Source organism: Zingiber officinale, chromosome 6B (genome assembly GCF_018446385.1).
Source record: "Zingiber officinale cultivar Zhangliang chromosome 6B, Zo_v1.1, whole genome shotgun sequence".
Taxonomy (NCBI): domain Eukaryota; kingdom Viridiplantae; phylum Streptophyta; class Magnoliopsida; order Zingiberales; family Zingiberaceae; genus Zingiber; species Zingiber officinale.
Window position 1 is genome coordinate 93,285,346 of NC_055996.1, and position 19,370 is coordinate 93,304,715.

The 19,370-nt window shown below is 35.2% G+C and overlaps 1 protein-coding gene across 1 annotated transcript; it reads right to left on the reverse strand.

The window, feature by feature from the left end:
• Window positions 1-7,812: 7,812 nt before the first annotated feature.
• On the reverse strand, window positions 7,813-8,184 carry LOC121991244 (basic leucine zipper 43-like). Its single transcript, XM_042545255.1, has one exon. The coding sequence runs from the start codon at window positions 8,182-8,184 to the stop codon at window positions 7,813-7,815; it is 372 nt and encodes a 123-aa protein (XP_042401189.1).
• Window positions 8,185-19,370: the final 11,186 nt, after the last annotated feature.

Sequence of the window (19,370 nt, forward strand, 5' to 3'; positions counted from 1 at the left end):
AAGTACAATAAGGGCACTTGATATGAACCAGGTCCTAACATTTAGAGAACTTTAACAAAAAGTTTACAATCGTTCAACTCAAATTTGATACAACAAAATCAACATTAAGCAAATAGTATTTCATTACAACAACATCATATTACACTTATTTTTAAATACAAATATATAATTTAAAGTTATTCTTTTATAGTCTATGTAGAACAATCACACTTTCCTCAACCAGTTTTTGTTTGTCATAATTTTATATCCAACCCTAAATCTATAAGCTTTCATTTCAGTCAGTTGATATCTGAAATATCAAACTCTCTACATTGTACATCATAAAAAAATGCACAATCTAACTTACATGAAAATAATATTAAACTTGTAAAAATCTATTTTCAAGTAAAGATGATGGAACATAAACAAATACTTACTGATCTTGTCTGATAGTCGAGGCGACGGAAGCTGGAACGTGGCGCTCCGGCTGACCGTGTGTTAACTCCGTGCGGCCCTGCAACCATAACTACGTCAGTGTCGAGCCAAGGAAGGGGTCCCCGGCGTTGGCCCTTCGACGCTCAAGTCAGTCACCGACGATGTGTGGAAGCAAAGCAAAGCAACAAACAATAGCAGTAATAGTGGATTGTCGCATACCTCTGCTGAAGCTTGGACCCCCCTTTTTATAGGGCTCCTGTAGCGCACATGCACACTTCCCAAGGAATTCGCGCTTCTCCATGGTTTTCATGAAAAGACGTGTCAAGAAAGTGTCTCTGACACAATAACTTAACGAGCCGAGCATATCTTTGATATGACATTAGAAGATTTTGTCATATGATCCTTTGCCTGACCATGCCGCCGACCATGCCGTCTGTCGGCAGCACTGACTCCCAAAAGGATACCGACAGATACTCCTTTTGTCTGTTATTGGGCTGAGCGGAAGAGTCGCTCGGTCGACCTTCATCTTGGCCGAACACTGTCTGCAATTGGTCGAGTAGGATAGACGCTCAGCTGACATTCCACTATCCCTTGTTCCGCTGATGTGCCGAACGGGATTAGTGCTTAGCTGACGGATCTGCTCCTTAGCCGAGTTGGGAAGCTGCTCGGCCATAATATTGATGTGTCTAAATGTAGTCCGCATCACATCACTCTGCTCTACTGATTTCGAGGATTGATGTAAGGCCGAATGAGGTTGCCGCTCGCGCGCCTTTGCGGATACTTGATACTTGCTTTTTAGAGCGTCGGATTCTCGGTGTGTTATCGAGTTGTACTAATGTTGTATCAGGTCTTCTTTATCCCAGTCGAGTGAGTGGGCTGCCCAAACGACCGAGGATATAGGACGGTGGTCCACCTTGACTTTGACCTACACCGTGGTCGTGATTCATGTCAGTAATTAAAATATCCTTTATTATTATGAGATTATCCCTTTCATTTATGACCGTTGTCATGTTCCTATTAACATCCTCCAAATTTTTAACAACTCTATATAATTGTTGCCTTAAGCTTTCAATTTATTCTCCCATTTCCTTGCTCTCACTACAGTCTACCATTTCTTGGTACTACAATATACCTTCTTTGGTTTGAAGTGAAGAACCTTGGCTAACCAACTCAGGTCCTTGAGTTGGAGGAGACCGGTGTGGTACCAAATCTAACTCTAACTCCATCAAAATTAAATCTACAATAATTTGATTTGCAATCACACAGTATATCAACTTTTTAACTGTGTCAACATGATAGTTAGGCCAACTCCACTGAATGATTCTATGAAATTGTAGAGGATGGTCTGGATCAATGATACTAATGTGTTCACACACTCATACCTTCACTGTGATTATAAAATTAAATAATATTCACAACAAAATATTGTGAGCTAAATACAATCTAACTTATAGCCAAATTATTTGGAAATTTCTTGAGCAAAGGGGCCTTGGGCGTTGAATTAACAACAAGTGGTTTTAGCCTTAATGTAGGCTCCAAACCAATGACTTCCAATTGAGGAGCCATGAAACTGTACACCACATTGCACCAGTTAAACCTGGCTAAGTTATTAAAGTCATCTACACAGTCAATTGGGGATAGTATAGGTATTCTAAGAACGCTGCTACTACTACAAAACAGAACAATTGTAAAAAAATACAGGATATACAACTTGTTAGTTGATCTTGACTTCCTTATGTGTTTCTATAAATGCTTTGTAAAGCAATCAGACTCTTCGAAAAACTCTATGTACAGTGGACTAGAAGCCTCATTTAAATCGAGTCAAACTATCTCTCCATTGTCGGGTAGACCTAGAATTAGTGCAACATCTACCTTTGTAAATTTTAATTTTTCCCCATGAAAGATGAAGTTGTGTTCCTCTTGATCCCAATTATCAAACATATTCTGGATCTGACCTCTTACAAAAGAACTAATAGGAAGGTCGAGGATCCACAAAAAGGATGTGCCTCGAATCATCTATTTTTGTTCTATAATTGGTTGAACAGAAGAAATAAATTTACTAAAATGACAAAGGCTACTTTTCTAGTTCATTCTTTTAGTTCATCCTCTATTGACATAACTTGGATATATAACTAGGTCAAGCAAGACAACTGGCACGCCACAAGAACTCCATCGGTAATAGTTAGAACTAAGTGTTGACATTATATCTAGTTTCTCCTCGCTCAACCCTTCCTAGTGATTATGAATTTGTAGAAATTCAAATACCCTAGGCCTATCAATAGGTTTCGGTCAAAACCTACTAATGGACCTAGATAATTTCGATCGCACCCATTTCAAGTCTTGTGAGTTGATGGTGTTGCAAGGACTCCAATGGTACTATCCATTACTTATTTAAAACTCTCTAGAGGTGCTTCAACGTTATGATAAATTTTATCTTGAATGTAGGCTTAATATGAGATCATATCATACCTACGTTGGACCTAATATTGAATCATTTCAGGGCCTTGTTAGGCATGATATCCCAATGCCAGGGCCATCTACTGACCAAAATGAAAATATCAAGTTTTTCAAACTATTTCATTTTACTATACTACTTACTACTTTGTGCTTAAAATTTATAATTATATGTTGTACCTAAGAATCTAAAGATTTGAGTAGTTAAATCTTAATTTTGAAATATATTGACTAATATACCACAAATATGCTATATATCTTGTATGTCTAAGAAAATACTAAAGGGGAACTGTTTGATCATTACTATGTATTGATTATGAAAATAACATATCCACAATACCTTCCTTTCATTGTGGCTGCTCAAAAAAAACTGTTAAAGCAACCTAACATATTGTTCAAATACAATTTTTATGCAACATCAACTAAAGTATATAAATTTTAAACATTAAAATTATTAACAACTAAACCTAAACTAGTTGAACTTTTCCAAATCATATTATTTCTAAATATATCCGACAGTAGTGTTGTTTTGACCTAGTTAGGTTCTATGAGTTTCTAAGGTGAACATGTCTAGGATAGATACCTTTGAGGATAATTGAACAGCAGAGCTTGAAACACCTGCCGAACATCTTTGCACCATTCTGAAAGGAGAGTTTTAATGGAAACCCTAAACCCTTCACTATAGAGAGGCGATCACTGTAGATTTCATTAGAAACTCTTCACATCGCCTGAGGAACACATGAAGACATTTGAGTAGGCTTTCGGTGGGGGATGATCTCGCCACTAAAAGAGATCTCCAGAATTTTTGAAATTGGAGAGTTAAGGAAAGATATTAGGCCTGCACGTGCTGAGAGAGAGAGAGAAAAATATTTACGTCATCAGCATCCAAACTTCAATAATATTTTCAAATCATTTTCAAATAAAAATGTGATTCGGATGCCCTAAAAAATGGGGTAGCGAAAGGGGAGGTTGGCTGAACGGGTAGAATAGAAATATTACATATTTGATTACACCCTTTGACAAAAACAAAACTATAGTGCTCCTTTTGATAAATTCAAAATTTGGCGTTTGACATTTGATAAATTGTTGCTCCATTTTTTGATATCGTGTATGGTTTTATCTTTTTTATAATTATTATTTTGAATTATTTTCAAAATAGAAAATTAATAATTATCACTATTAATTCTTTATCAGGTCAAATTTTAATATTTTATGATTTAATTTCTGCGACCCATTCAATTGAAATCTTGGAAACAAAGGGTGTTCTTTCCTAGGAATCGGAATGAGAATGAGAATCATAGTATTGTGAAATGGAAATGTGTTTGAGAATAGATATCACTCTTAAAAATAATATTTTGTTAGTTGAATATTTTCTATTGAAATAAACTAAAATTTTCTTTTTTTACCCTTAGAAGAAAATAAGAGAAAAAAATTATATGTGAGAGAAAGTTGAATGTAAGAGAAAAATACAATGAGAGAGAATAATGAGAGAGAAAGTGTGATGAGAGAAAAAATATGATGGAAAAGAATAGAAAGGAAAAGTTTGATGGAAGAGAACATGATGAGAGAGGATGTGAGAGAAAATGTGATGAGAGAAAGTATCATGGGAGAGAATGAAGAGAGAAAGTGTTATGAGAGACAATGAGGAGAGAGAGTGTGTGATGAGAGAAATTAAGGAGAGAGAAAATATGATGAGAGAGAAAATGTGATGAGAGAGGATGATGAGAGAGAAAGTATCATGAGAAAGAAAGTATCATGAGAAAGAAAAAGGAGAGTGATAGGAGAGAAAGCATGATGAGAGAGTGTGAAAAGAGAGAAAATGTGATGAGAGAGAAAATGTGATGGGAGAAAATAAAAAGAGAGAAAGTATGATGAGAGAAAATAAGGAAAGAGAGTGTGATGGGAGAGATTGAAGAGAGAGAGTGTGTGATGGGAGAGATTGAAGAGAGAGAGAGAGTGTAATGAGGAAAAAAGAAGAAAGATAGTGTGATAGGAGATAAAGTATGATGAGAGACGATGAGGAGAGAGAAAGTGTGATGAGATAGAAAGCATGATGAGAGAGAAAATATGTTGAGAGAAAATGAGGAGAGAGTGTGTGATGGGAGAGATTGAGAAGAGAGAAAGTATGATGAAAGAGAAAGCGTGATGATAAAAGGAGGAGAGAGAAAGTATGGTGGCAAAAGATGACTACTCTCACCCCCAGCGCCTCCGCCAACCAGTCACATGGCCAACAAGGAGGAGAGGGAGAAAGAATGTATGATAAGAGAGAACAAAGAGAGAAAATGATATGAAAGAAAAATTGAACAAATATATTAAGGGTATTTTCGTCCAAAACTTAATTCTCATTTCCATTCTCATCAAAACCCAAGGGGGTGATGAGTTTCATCAATATCCAAATTTTTAGTTTCATTCCTAAATTTGAATTTCATTCCTATCAACCAAATACAAGATTTAGGAATGAATTTATTCCCTCATTCCCAAACCCCTAAACCAAACGCCACCTAAGGGGGTGCTTGGTTAGATGGAATGAGAGTGGGGAATGGGAAAGGGATTAAAAGTTGATGTTTAGTTTGGGGGATTGGTGGTGGGTCCCACGGACTCAATCCCCCTAATATGGGAATGGGTCATTACCAAATAAAATGGGGAATGGGAAAAAATAGTATTCATATTGAAATCCCTCAATTCCTATTCTCCATCTCTATTCCCTTCTGCGAACCAAACACCCCTAAGTATTTAGGTGACGTTTGGTTTAAAGGTTTAGGAATGAGGGAATGGATTCATTCTCAAACCTTGTGTTTGGTTGATGGGAATGGAATCAAGATTTTGGAATGAAAACTTGGGTATGGATGAAACTCACCCCCTCCCTTGGGTTTTGATAGAATGGGAATAAGAATTAAGTTTTGGACGAAAATATCCTTAGTATATTTGTTCAATTTTTTTTCATTTCACTCTCTCTCCTTGTTCTCTCTCATCATATTTTCTCTCTCCTCATTCTATCATCACATTTTGACTCTCAAGATACTTTCTCTCTCCTCATTCTCTCTCATCACACATTCTCTACCATTTTTCTCTCTATATTTTCTCTCATCACACACTCTCTCATTATTTTCTCTCTCTTCATTTTCTCCTCATTTTTTCCATCATACTTTCTCTGTTCTCAATCTTACCATACTCTCTCTTCATATTTTATCTCATCACACTTTCTCTCTCTTAATTCTATTCCATCACAATCTCTCTCCTCATTTTTTCTCATCACACAGTCTCTACCATTTTCTCTCTGTATTCTTTCTCATCACACACTCTCTCTCACATTATTTTCTCTCTCTTCATTCTCTCTTCAATTTTCATCAAACTTTCTCTCTCATTATTCTTTCTCTCTCCTCAATCTCTCTTAGCATACTCTCTCATCACACTTTCTCTCTTTTCACTTTCTCTCTCATCATATGTTACTCTCACATTCAACTTTCTCTTCCATCTAAATTTTTCTCTTATTTTCCTCTAAAGGTAAAAAAGAAAATTTAGGTTCATTCCGATTGAAAATATTCAACTAACCAAATATTATTTTTAAGAATGATACCCAAGCTCATACTCATTCTCATTCCACAATACCATGATACCTATTCCTATTCCGATTCCTAGGAGAGAACCAAACGTCACCTTAACTTTCATTTTAAATAGTTTTTTATTAATAAAAAATTGTCGAACTACTATAATGTTTATTCGAGTAGGTCCGCTTGTCTCAGTATCACAGCATCGTTAATGAGACAGCTCATTTTCTCCTCTCCCCCCGAACAATATACGAGTTGCTAGGGATTCGAAGGAGGGATTCTTCGTTGAACATATACGCAATCGCTTGCTTCTGGGTAGATTTGTTGGTCTTTTTTACGGTTTGCTGTAATGGCGTTTATCAATCAACGCTTCCTGCTGCATGTCTCGCTTACTTCTATAGATTTAAATTCTAGGGGGTTTTGGTGCTATTGTATTGCAAATATCGCTTCATTGATTCTTCTTGCTTGCTTTCTGTGGTATCCTTCTATTCCAACTTTGCATTCATTGAGGTGTCTTTCTTGGTTTTACATGGTTTGGGTGAAACGAAAAATGCCCAAGGTGTTCAGTCTACAGAATTATTGGTTGCATAGTTTTGAAATAGTAAAAAATTTACAAAAATGTGATAACGTAGAGGATCCCATGTATTGAATTATGATTTTTTGAGAATTAATACAATTTTAATTTGTAACACAGTAAACAAATGCGAACTTTGTTTAAGAAAACTGAAGGTTAGGACGTATGCAAATTAAGTTTAGTTTAACTGGATGTAGGAGAGACACAAAGAAATTTTCTTCTAAAAAATAGGATTGCCTAATTAAACATGTTTAGCTTAGAAAACTTAATCAATCATTTAGCTGAACTTAGGAGGATTAGAAATTCTAGGATTTTTCAAAACCTCAAGGTTATAACATCAAAGGAGGATTTGTAATTGCAATGGTTGCTGTGGCTGAAAAATAAAATCAAGATGTCACCTAAAATAGGCAAACAAACTTGTCGAACTAAATCTGAAGTAGGCCAAGCATTCATTTTGGCTTGGCCTCTTTAGGTGAGACTTTCTTGTGCTTTATAATTATGGGTAAATTTGTATTATTAATTGACGCTTGCAAGATATCTGAACATGGTACAGAATCATTCTACTTTACGAATTATACTTGTTTGGTTAAACCAGAAAAGTTCTGACCATCTTGATCTGTTAAGATGGTGGGCCAATTTTGAAGTTTATTAGACACATTTGATATCATTTCATAGATAACTGGATGGGGCTCAAATTAGGTATAATTCAGTAAAACAGACTAATGTGGTTGCCGCACAGAGAAAATGAGAAGAATTAGGAAAACAATAACATGAAAACAACATGTCTCATATCTAAGAGATTTTGTAGCTGATCTCTTGCAATCAAGATACCTCCGTTTCTTCTTGAGAACAAGCAAATTTTGCTGGTAGACCTTTGAGTTTCATTTGGAGCTCAGTTTCTTCATTTTTGAGCAAGCTATTCTCTTGGATGATCTGATCACGCTCTCCCATCACATGGTTTAACTCATTTAGAAGCTGATGATTTACTGACCGGAGATGGATGACCTGTGAGTACAATTCACCAAGATGCTTTTGCTTTCTCATCCGCGATCGGCGAGCGGATTCTCTATTTGATATCATCCTCCTCTTTCTCCTTTCTTCAGCTTGGATTAGTTTGTCACCACCTGGCTTGTCTGAAATTGCACTGTCCATAAGGCAGGCAATGGGAACATTCATGCCATGCACCACCGGCATGGTCTGCAAGTGTTCAGTAAAATGAGGTCCAAACAGACAGCTAAAGTTAGCAGTCTTAATATTCCCTTGATGCATATTGTAGTGGACTCTGAAAGAAGGTGACTTTGAAGGTGAAAGTTATCTAATGCTGGCAACTTCTCCTGGATGCATGATTTTGGTAGTTTGCATAGCATAGACAGGGCTAAAGGAGGCAGGGAGGAAGGAGAGGTTGTGAACATTTATTGGAGGGAAGAGGAGGAAAGGTGGAAGGTTTGCAGCTTTATTTATAGTGCTAATGGGTAGAGAAGGGGAGGACTATCGAAAGCACTTTTACACCTTATTAAGGACCTGATAGATGTGCAACTAATGCATATACGGTTTCTTTTATTATGTGGTCACCATTATAAACTGTCTGATGGTCATCAAACAGTGATGTGAAATTCTGGACCCTCTCATAACATCACAATTTCATGGTGCTGTTACCATTAAGGTAATTTGTTATTGGCTAACAGTGACAGGCATTTGGCCATAAAGTGGGAGTATGTCATGGCGTTTTTACTTTATTTGTGGATTATGAATGATCATGGCAGTTCTAATACATGCAAATTGTGTCCTGGACATAGAGCGAGATAAGGATCACACCTGAGAATAATGATTAGTGTTAGGAAACAGAATTTCTCTTACATAGATGTTAGCACTAGAAGAGCAAGCTATGTTTTAGGGAGTAAACAATTGAAACTGAGGCAAACAAAAATTTCAAGAAGTGTTAGGTTATTTTATCTACTAAGAATGGCTTTTTTTTTCATGATAATGCTATGGAAGTCACTTTCTATAAAGTGAATGAACAGTGACATATGCACCATTATGGACCCTATCAATTTGAAGGGAGTGGATAATTATGCAACAAGAAGTGCTTCCAAGTCTTAAACAAATGCAAGAGCCTTTCAGAACTACACAAAGGAGTTTCTTCGAACGGAGGCATTTTTTTAAAACCAAAAAATTATATGCTGGCAGGGTTATCAAGATTTCTTAGCATCTAATCTTCAAAGTGCAACCTAATGATTTTTCGTGGTTACATCTACATACTTGTGAAGCCTAAATTCTTTTACCGTTACTTATTTCTACGCATTTTTAATTTTTGTTGAGATATATGCATCATGAATCTATTCTACCTGCTTCTTTTATCTAATTTCACAAGTTTGTTCATACTATGTTATGTCATCTTCCTTAGCTATTGGTTTAATTCATTTTATTTGTGCATGTAATCCTTGTGTAACTACCTATATCCTATATACTACTTTTTTTCCTAGTGGTATCAGTTCACAAATTTCTAGTGACTCAGTTTGAAAATCCGATTTGGTGGAATCCACCTAACTTATTTAGGACTATCATTTGTTAATAATGTTAGATAAAGCATGATATCTCTTTAATATTTTTTAATCCTTGAGAGCACTGCCATCAAATTAGTTTCACATATTAGAAATCAAAGTAGTATCTTATAGATCTAATTACAATCCCTGGGAATTTTAGTCACTTAAAAAAAATTCAGCGACTTATCCTCATACTCTGAATCTGATGACTACCTGATTTATATTAGGGCTTCTATTTTGCATCACATTCTCTTTGGATTAGTATGAATTCATTGTAATATTCTTTTAGAACATGAATTTGCAGTTATTCAAACTAATTTGTGTGTTAAATTGGAGATGATATATTATTGATCTCATTACATGCAGGATCAAACTAATTTTCTCCCTTCTGGGAATGGTGGTACACTAAGAGCAACCTCTTTCTTCATTGGACAAATATCCAGGTTTGGCAAGCGAGTACAATGAAAGGCAAGAAGAATCTAAATTATACGTTTCCTTATGTTGCTGTGGTGGTGGGTAAAATACAGACCTAGTGACATTGTCAGTCTTCTTTTTCTTTAGCATCTGACAATGATCTCCATTAAAATGCATGCCATCGTTATGCCATTGATTATATTATTGTCAAATTGTCTTGCAATAGAGGCTTTTTTATAGAATAAAATCCATCTGTAACTTTCTGCAAGTAACAACAGTCTTATAACTATGGATTTTACAAAGTTCTGACAGTTTGTGTGGAAACTTGTTTTCTATTTTACTGTCTTTGCTTGAAAAATGTTTTGCAGCTGATTAGTAACCTGATATACCACTAGAAGAAACACTAGTATCCGTTCCGACTTCTTTGAATTGCCAAAAACCGAGCAAGAGTCTCATAGTAATATCTCCATTTATTCATGCTCCTTTTTTTCGGAAGATGAAGTCAAATGAATTTGAACAAGTAGATGAATAGGAACTCTGCTGTGTGTTTGTCATCATTCACATTAATTGCCATTCAGGTTAGGGTATCTTACACTTTCTCCTGATGCATCATTTTGTCTCGCATACTACATCATCATCCATTTTTAATTATCTTGGGCACCATTACTTTTAGTGATGCTTCATCTTTGTGGCCTTCATATAGAGTCCTTTGTATCAATTTTCAGATGAGATCAACTAAAACTGACGAAAAAACCATCTAAATTATCTTTGTCCACAACCTCAAACATCTACTTTTCTCCTCATGTCAAACTATCTCCATCCATGTCTGGTTGATAAAGATTTATGCCACTCATCCAATTCCTGGCCTTGGAGGCATATGATTGTGTAATTTCAAAATTCCAAAAGTCTCAATCCAGTGCTTGGATGGAGGACAAACAAATCTTTGTGATTCTTTTGGCTTGTGACTACTGCCAACTTTTCTTTCTTTCTTTCTTTCTTTTTTCTTTTTTTCTTTTTTATTTTCTAACATGTTCTCTCACCCACAGGGCATCCCGCAAAAGGATCATTGCGAGAGGAAGGCATTGTGTTTTAGCTGCTGTGGTTGACACATATCCACAACTTTCACTTCTTTGGTGTTTGCTTAGGAACACCAGAACAACCTACTTTGGGCATCTTTATGTCACATTTTGACTCCATTTCTTTCTCTTTTAAAGGCACTAACCTACTGATTCAATCCTTGGGAGGTCAAGATATATATTTTGGGGGGCCATGATGTGAGACATGCTCTTCTTCTAGCAACTCAAGGGATGCAATGGAAATAATATTTTGCATTATATATGCTATTTCTGTTTCTTGAATTAATATGTGAATATTGGACAATGATCAATCTGGAATGTGATCAACTGTGATTTTGATGCATTCTTATGTTGATGATTGATTCCATTCCCTCCATATGCTCTTCTATTGGGAGTGGGAGTTGGTGGTGCTCAATGGGTACGTGTTGGGATACATGATATTGATGTGGCAATTAATGTGCCACAGTTCATATTGCCCTTTTGAGGTGCTGTAACAGGGATCAGTGATCTTGAAAGCGCATTCAATATATATATTTTTATTGTTATTTTTAGATATTATTGAACTTGTTTTCAGTTGTTAATGGTGTGCTATTTCATACGGAGACTTGTTTTTTTTTTATATAAAATATTTATTCTTATGTTTGATTCAAAAAACAATTCATAAAGTAATATTTCTTTGGAATTATTATTTCCTTCTGTTTTTTTTTTTGTTTTTAGCTAGCTGTTTCATTATTTCAAGTAATGCACAATTATCCTCATAAATATACATTATGACTGAGTTAGACAAGTTGGGCCTATGGACCTGCATGAGTGAATTGAGGATGAATGAGCTGAGTGGGTTGGGTATGTTTGGCACCAAGTGAGTCAAGTGTATAGGGAAGATGGAAAAAAGTGGGATGATGGTTAGATGGATTGGGCGAGTTAAATAGAATGGATGAGATGAATGAGTGGAGAGGATCAGATGGGTCAGAAGAATCAAGTGAGAATGGAACCAAGGAATAGAATTCTATTGAGAAAATTATGACATGTATGTTATTATTCCTAGTTCATGATATGCTATTTCAATTCTCTCTTTTAATTCTGACCACCTCAAGGGATAGGATTAGAGTTTGAAGATTCTCTTCGCCTGACCACAGTAGCTGGATCTTGTGAAGTCCTTTCTGTGCATTACACTTGCCATGCATGGATCTTAAACATACTGTGATTAAAATAAATCCGGTGTTAAAAAAATATAAATTAAATAAAAACACTTAATTGAAATAAATAAACTAATTAATTGAATTAAATGAATGTAACAGGTTGAAAAAAATATAAAATAACTAAACGCATCTCCCTGAATTTTGAATTAAATGAAGAGATATAAATAAACTAAATAAAGATATACGATTGGACTAAATGGAGGTGTTGGATAATCTGGTCGCGGAGATATAAGGCAAAATAACTTAATTTGAAATTACAGAATCAGTTTTATTTATTGAGAGACCTAAGGTTCTGTCAAATTTTCGATGGTTGAGTTTGAGTCGGAATGTCACTTGACTGCTCGATTAGTGACTTGTTTGAGTCGTCAAGTACCAAGCTACTCAACTGTCAAGTGTTGTCAACTGTTGAGTTCTCCTAAGTGAATTTTGAGTGTTGTCGAGTTGAAAAGTAAGTCGCCCGAGTAGATGTAGAGTGTCAGAGGAGTTTGGATGAGTTTTTCCAAGTGGATTCCGAGTGTTGCCGAGTCAGGATGTAAGTACGACAGAGAAGGAGGCTGAGAAACATGTCGAGTCTCGGGATGAGTTATCCCGAGTGAATTTCGAGTGTTTCCAATTCGAAAGTAAGTCGCTCGAGAAAGAAGTCAAGTGCTGGATGAGTCAGGATGAGTTCTTCCAAGTGGATTTCGAGTGCAGTCAAGATGTAAGTACAATAAAGAAGGGAGTTGAGGAACAACAGTGGAAGAATTAGAGGCAGTTGAGAAACAAAGTGGAAGAATTTTGTTGTGTCAAGAATTTGTTTATGTTTTTACTCTACTTATGACCTCCTCCTTATAAATAGCTCAGTAAGTTGCATATGAGTCAATTTAGTTTAATATAATCCGAACCCTGAATTGGTATCCCTATATGAAATAGAGTCTTTTCCCTATGCATTTGTTCATAGTATACATACTTCTGCAACAATATAAACCAATTAATTGTTGGATAATTTGTTGTCGGAGATATTGAAAAAAATTATCGAATTGAAATTACACAAAATCAATTCTAACTTATCTGTTGAGATGACCTGAGTAGATAATCTTAAGCTACCAGTGGGATTGATTCTACCAAGCTTCCGGTAGTCCGAATTACGGAATTGATGCGATGCATAGTGTTGAAACTAATAGATAGAAGAAATAAATATAACATAGAATAATTCTTTGATATGTGATTTACTAAAGTTATGCTTATTTATACAAGTTGTCCAAATAATAATGGAAAGATTAAATATTATATACAATATAATCATAATAATAAATATAATAAATTTGAAAGTATTATTTTTGTTACTTGATTCATGTCGATCTTGATTGTGATATTGATCTTGATTGTGATGCTAAATATAATAAATCTCAATTGATTGAAAATAATTTGAGATTATTTTCTATTATTGTCATTACCCCTGACAAACTCAACGGAAGTGCATGAACGTTGAGTTTGAGTACTTACTTGATGAAATGTTGTCTAAATAATAGATTAGTAAATATATCAACAATTTAATCTTCAGTAGAGATGTAAGAAACTGAAAGTTGTCGAGTCGTCACACGCTCATGTACAAAATGAAAATCAATCTCGACATGCTTGGTACGAGTATAAAAAATAAGATTTGTCTCAAGATAAGTAGCTCCAATATTATCACACTAGATTTTGAGCATAGCGGTTGGGGAAAAATATAATTCTGAAATAAGATATTATAGCCAAATAATTTCTGACGTCGCATTACTATAGGTTTATATTCAGCTTCAGTACTTAAGCGAGAGACTGTGAGTTGCTTCTTTGAAAACTAGGAAATAAGAGTTCGCTCAAGAAATATGACATATCCACTAGTAGACCGTTTATCTTCGGGAGATCCAGCCCAATCTGCAACACTGTAGGCAATTAACTCTCGTGAGAATTGACGATATAAAAGAAGATAATGTAGAATAGTGCCTTTGAGATATCGAGAAATTCTCTTAACACCTTCCCAATAGTGTTCAATAGGAGCATACATAAATTGACAGGCATGATTGACAGCGAAAATAATATCGGGTCGTGTAATGGTAATATATTGTAGGGCACCAACAATGCTTTGGTAGATCTGGGGTCAGTCATTAAAGAGGAGAATGAAGGTGCAGTGAAATCACCCTCAATGATTGGTGTGGAGATAGGACGTGCATTATCCATTTTAGCTCATTGTAGAAGTCCAATAATATATTTGCTCTGAGAGAGAAGACAACCTTCAGAATGTGAAAAAAACTCTATGCCAATGAAAAAACAAGTATTGTCAAGATCCTGAATAGGAAACTCTTGATGAAAAAGATAGAGTAAAGTAGTAATGTCGTTTTGATCACTATCGGTAGGGGTGTAATCGAGCTGAGCCGAGCTGAACTCTTGAATGTTTGAGCTTGGCTCGTTTATAATCGAGTCGAGCTCGAGCTTTATTTAACGAATATATTTATGGCTCACGAGCTTATTCGAGCTTTTATCGAGCCTAAACGAGCTTACTAAATATAAATCATAAATTTAAATATTCATTAAAAACTAAATTATATATTTATAGAAAATTATAATATTATTATTAAAATTTATACTTTTATTCTAATAAATAAATTTAATATATTTGTTTATATTTTTCAGAAGTAGAGTATAAAATCTATAAATTTAATATCAAAACTATTATTTTTTTATTTAAAAGTTACTTAATGAGCTTAACGAACGTGTTCACGAGCTAACGAGCCGAATATTGCGAAGCTTGAGCTTGGTTTGTTTATCTTACAAAGCCTCATTAAACGAGCTCAAATGAGCTTTTATCGAATCGAGCTTCGAATAGCTCTCGAGCGGCTTGGTTCATTTACATCCCTAACTATCGGTTATTAAGATATCATCTACATAAATTAGAATAAATATTAAAAATTCCTCATTACATTTGTAGAATAGGGAAAAGTCAGTTTTTGAGCTAGAAAATCCTTGAGTATGAAGCCAAGTAGATAGAAGATGAAACTATGCACGAGGTGTTTGCCGAAGACCATATATAGATTTCTGAAGTTGAAACAAATGTGTTGGAAGTTGGGGGTGGATGAATTTAGGTGGTTGTTTCATAAAAATAGTTTATTCAAGGTGTCCATGAAGGAAAATATTGGAAACATCTAATTGTCGTATCGGTCAATTGGAGCTAACAGATATAGATAGTAGCAATATGATAATTCTAATTTTGACGACTGGATTAAAGGTATAAGTCAATACCTGGTTGTTGATTAAAGCTTTTAGCAATAAAGCAAGCTTTGTAACGTTCAATAGATCTATCTGCATGATACTTAATTCGGTAAACTCATTTAGAGCCCACAATATTCATAGATGGAGTACGAGAAACTAAGCTCCAGGTTGCATTGCGAAGAAGAGCATCAAACTCTGTAATCATCGCAGCACGTCAATTTAGATCTTTGACTGCCTGTATAAAGCTAGAAGGTTCAACAAAATTTGAAGAAGCAATAAGAGCACGTGGAAGAGCATGACGAGTGGAAACTGATTGACATCGTGCATAAATATCACTTAGAGGAAGCATTCGAGAAGGAGTATCATCATCAGAGCTACTCGAAGATAAGTGATCAGACAGATTATAATCATAACTAGAGAGTGAATCACCACTAGCCGATGAGTCTACTGGAATTTGTGGAGATGGAGCAGGATCCAAGATATCATCCCATCCCTCCTTGTACTTTCAATATGTCCTGATGGAGTAATCTGTGAGGATTCTAGTATATTACTCGGTGATATTAGATAGATTCCTTGATTATCTGAAGGTAGTAACTGTAAACGGGAAATGAGATTCATCAAAAGTAACATGTTGAGAAATATATATCCGCTCAATCGAAATATGGAGGCAACTATACCCATGATGAAAATTACTATAACCAAGGAAAACACACTATTGAGAGCGAGGTTTTAACTTTTGTTTAGAGTATGGTCGTAGCCAAGGATAGCATGCTCAACCAAAGATACGGAAGAAAGAGTAATTTGGAGGACGATTATAAAGTCTCTCCAAGGGACACTTATTTTGAAGTAGTGGAGTGGATAAACGATTGATAAGGTAGACTATGGTTTGGACGACATCATCTCAAAATTTAAATGGAACTGAGGTATGATTCAGAAGAGCTAAGATAGTTTCAACTATATGATGATGTTTTCTCTCGACGGATCCATTTTATTTAGGAGTGTGGGGACAAGAGACTCGATAGAGGATGTCAGAGGAAATAAGATGAGATGAAGTGCTTGATACTCTCCACCCCAATTAGAATGAAGGAAGAGTATTTTACAATAAAAAAAATGCTCAACATGCTTTTGAAAATGATAAAGAATATCGAAGAGATCATATTTTCTTTTCATAGAAAAAATCTAAGTAAACTTGCTAAAGTTATCAATAAAAATAACATAGTAAAGAAAATCCTGATTAGAAAGAATAGGAGCAGGACCCCGCACATCAAAGTGAATAATTTCCAAAAGAAAACTAGAGTTGCGAGTAGAGGATGCAAAACGTAGTTTATGAGATTTTGCTTTCATACAAGCTTCACATAAATGAGATGATGACGTTAAAGAAGTTGGTAAAGTAAAATGATTAATAATATCCTAAACAAGACATAGAGAGGGATGACCAAGACGTGTATGCCAAAAGAATGTATTCATGCGTTCTCCAACAAAGGTTTTGAGAGAGGTGGGTTGGAGATGATAAAGATCCTTTTTAGTGTCCCTTTGAAGTAAAATAATTTCTATCATAGGATCCTTCACAAGACAATGATAAGGATGAAATTAAAAAAATACATTATTATCAAGAGCAAATTGATGTACGAAAAGTAAACTTTTAGTGATAGAAGGAACATGAAGAGTGTTGCGCATGCGAAAAGTACGACTACGTGAATGAAAGAATATATTTCCAATGTGAGCAATTTGCGAATCTGAGTCATTGCCTATTTGTATCATGTCGGGTCTATGATAAAGCAAAGCTTCTGTAAGAATATTATACTCCAGTGTAACATGATGAGTCACTACAGAATTCGGATGTTATCCTGGGTTTTAGAAATCGATGACATTGTATTAGAAGGGATGGAGAATGAGAATGCTCCAGAATAAGATAATTGAGTACTAGATTGCCAAGATGAGGGAGGGGGTCGATTTGATAATACAAGTCCTCCTCAAAAATTTGAATCATATCTTTTATAACAATTTTAAGCATAATGACTATAATTGAAGCAAATATGATAGTGTCCTCGACCTCGACCTCGACCTCGACCTCAGCCTCTGAAACCTCTAATCTGATTTTGATGACCATGTTGGGGAGGAGACTGATTATATTGATTAAGTTATTGAGCTTTTCTAATCATGTGTGCCGATAAAGACAGAGAATCTTACATCCTTTGAGATTGTATTTGTAGAAGCCTTTCATGAGAAGATAGCATATCATGAAGAGTTTCAAGCGACATTTGATCCGTGTGAGTCAACACACTGAAAATAAAACTATCATATTGAGGACCTAAACCTGCAAAAACATGCATTAATAGTTCTGTATCAAAGAGCGATGTCCAATTGTAGCTAGGTTGTTGGTAATGATCTTAACTGATTTCATAGAGTCATTGATAGAGGCATCTCCTTGTTGCACAGATTGTAATTGTAGATGAAGTTGAAGAACCCGTGCTTGAGAGTGGGATGCAAAAGAATGATCAAGAGCTTCCCAAACCTCACGAGAGGTGTTGAGACCAACGAGCATAGGGAGTATAGGCTCAGTAATTGATGAGATTAACAATGTCAAGACTAATTAATCATTCTTAAATCAAATAGCCTAGGATGAAGCATCTCTTTGAGATGGGGATGAAGTACCATCAACATGACTAAGTCATGAACACAAAGTAGCGAAAAAAAATTATAATTTTCATAGTAAATAATTATCATGGTCAAGTTTGATGAAAAAAGAATGAACCATATGAAAATGGAAAGAGTTATTTAGTGATGGCATAGAGATCTCAGTAGAATCTAAAAAAGACATTTTCCCCCCTTTTTTTACACTTTGCTTTTGTTTTTTTCCTCTGTTTTTTTATATATATTTTTTTCTATTTTTTCTATTTTTTTTTCTCTGGTTTTTTCTCTCTCTAGTTTTTCCCTTGTTTTTTTTTTTCCTTTTTTTAATAGAATGGAGATGGAGAAGGGGAAAAATAAAGAAGAATAAAAATGAAGAGATGAATAAAATGAATAAATAGCAACTCTGCCTTGCTACGATTGACATTGCCAAAGTTGTTGTCATTGACGGAAAAGAGTTATTGATGAAAGGAGACAAAAAGTTGTTGATGTCGAAGCTACTGTTGTCGTCATCGAAGTTGCCGAGGTTGCCGCATTATAGATGATGATATCAAACTAGTATGTAGAAAGTCCTGCAGCTGTTGTAATAAAAATTCAGAAGAAGAAAATTGGAAGTAAGAGAAGATCACTCTGATATCATGTTGAAACTAATAGATAGAGAAAAGAAATAGAACAGAGAATAATTCTTTGATATGTGATTTACTAAAACCAATAAACTTATTTATATAAGTGTCCAAACAATAATGTAAAGATTAAATATGACATATAATTATAAGTATAGTAATAAATATAATAAATTTGGAAGTATTATTTTTGCTATTTGATTCATGTCGATCTTGATTGTGATGCTAATCTTGATTGTAATATCAAATATAATAAATCTCAATTGATTGAAATCAATTCAAGATTATTTTATAATATTATCATTACATAGTAGAATCAGGAGTAGATCACCGAGTTGGGAAGGGAATTCGCTGAGTAAGATACCGAGACATGCACTCAACATAGTTTCTTTAAAACAAATCCGTCGCCCCCAGGGCGTAGCGCAGACGGTGGACACATGGTATCTCTGGCGTAATGGCCAGGGGTCAATTCTCAGGAACTGACGACCTGGGGTTTACCCTGTCATGCGCCTATGACCTATGTACCTGCATGAACCTCCCTCTATATCCGTGGGGCCGACACTAGGGGGGCCGTTAAGGTAGCGGATCTACCTTTTTTTAAAATAAATCCGTCTCACCTCCGGTTGTGCTTTGAAGTTCTATTAGGTTGTCTATTTCCTAGAATAT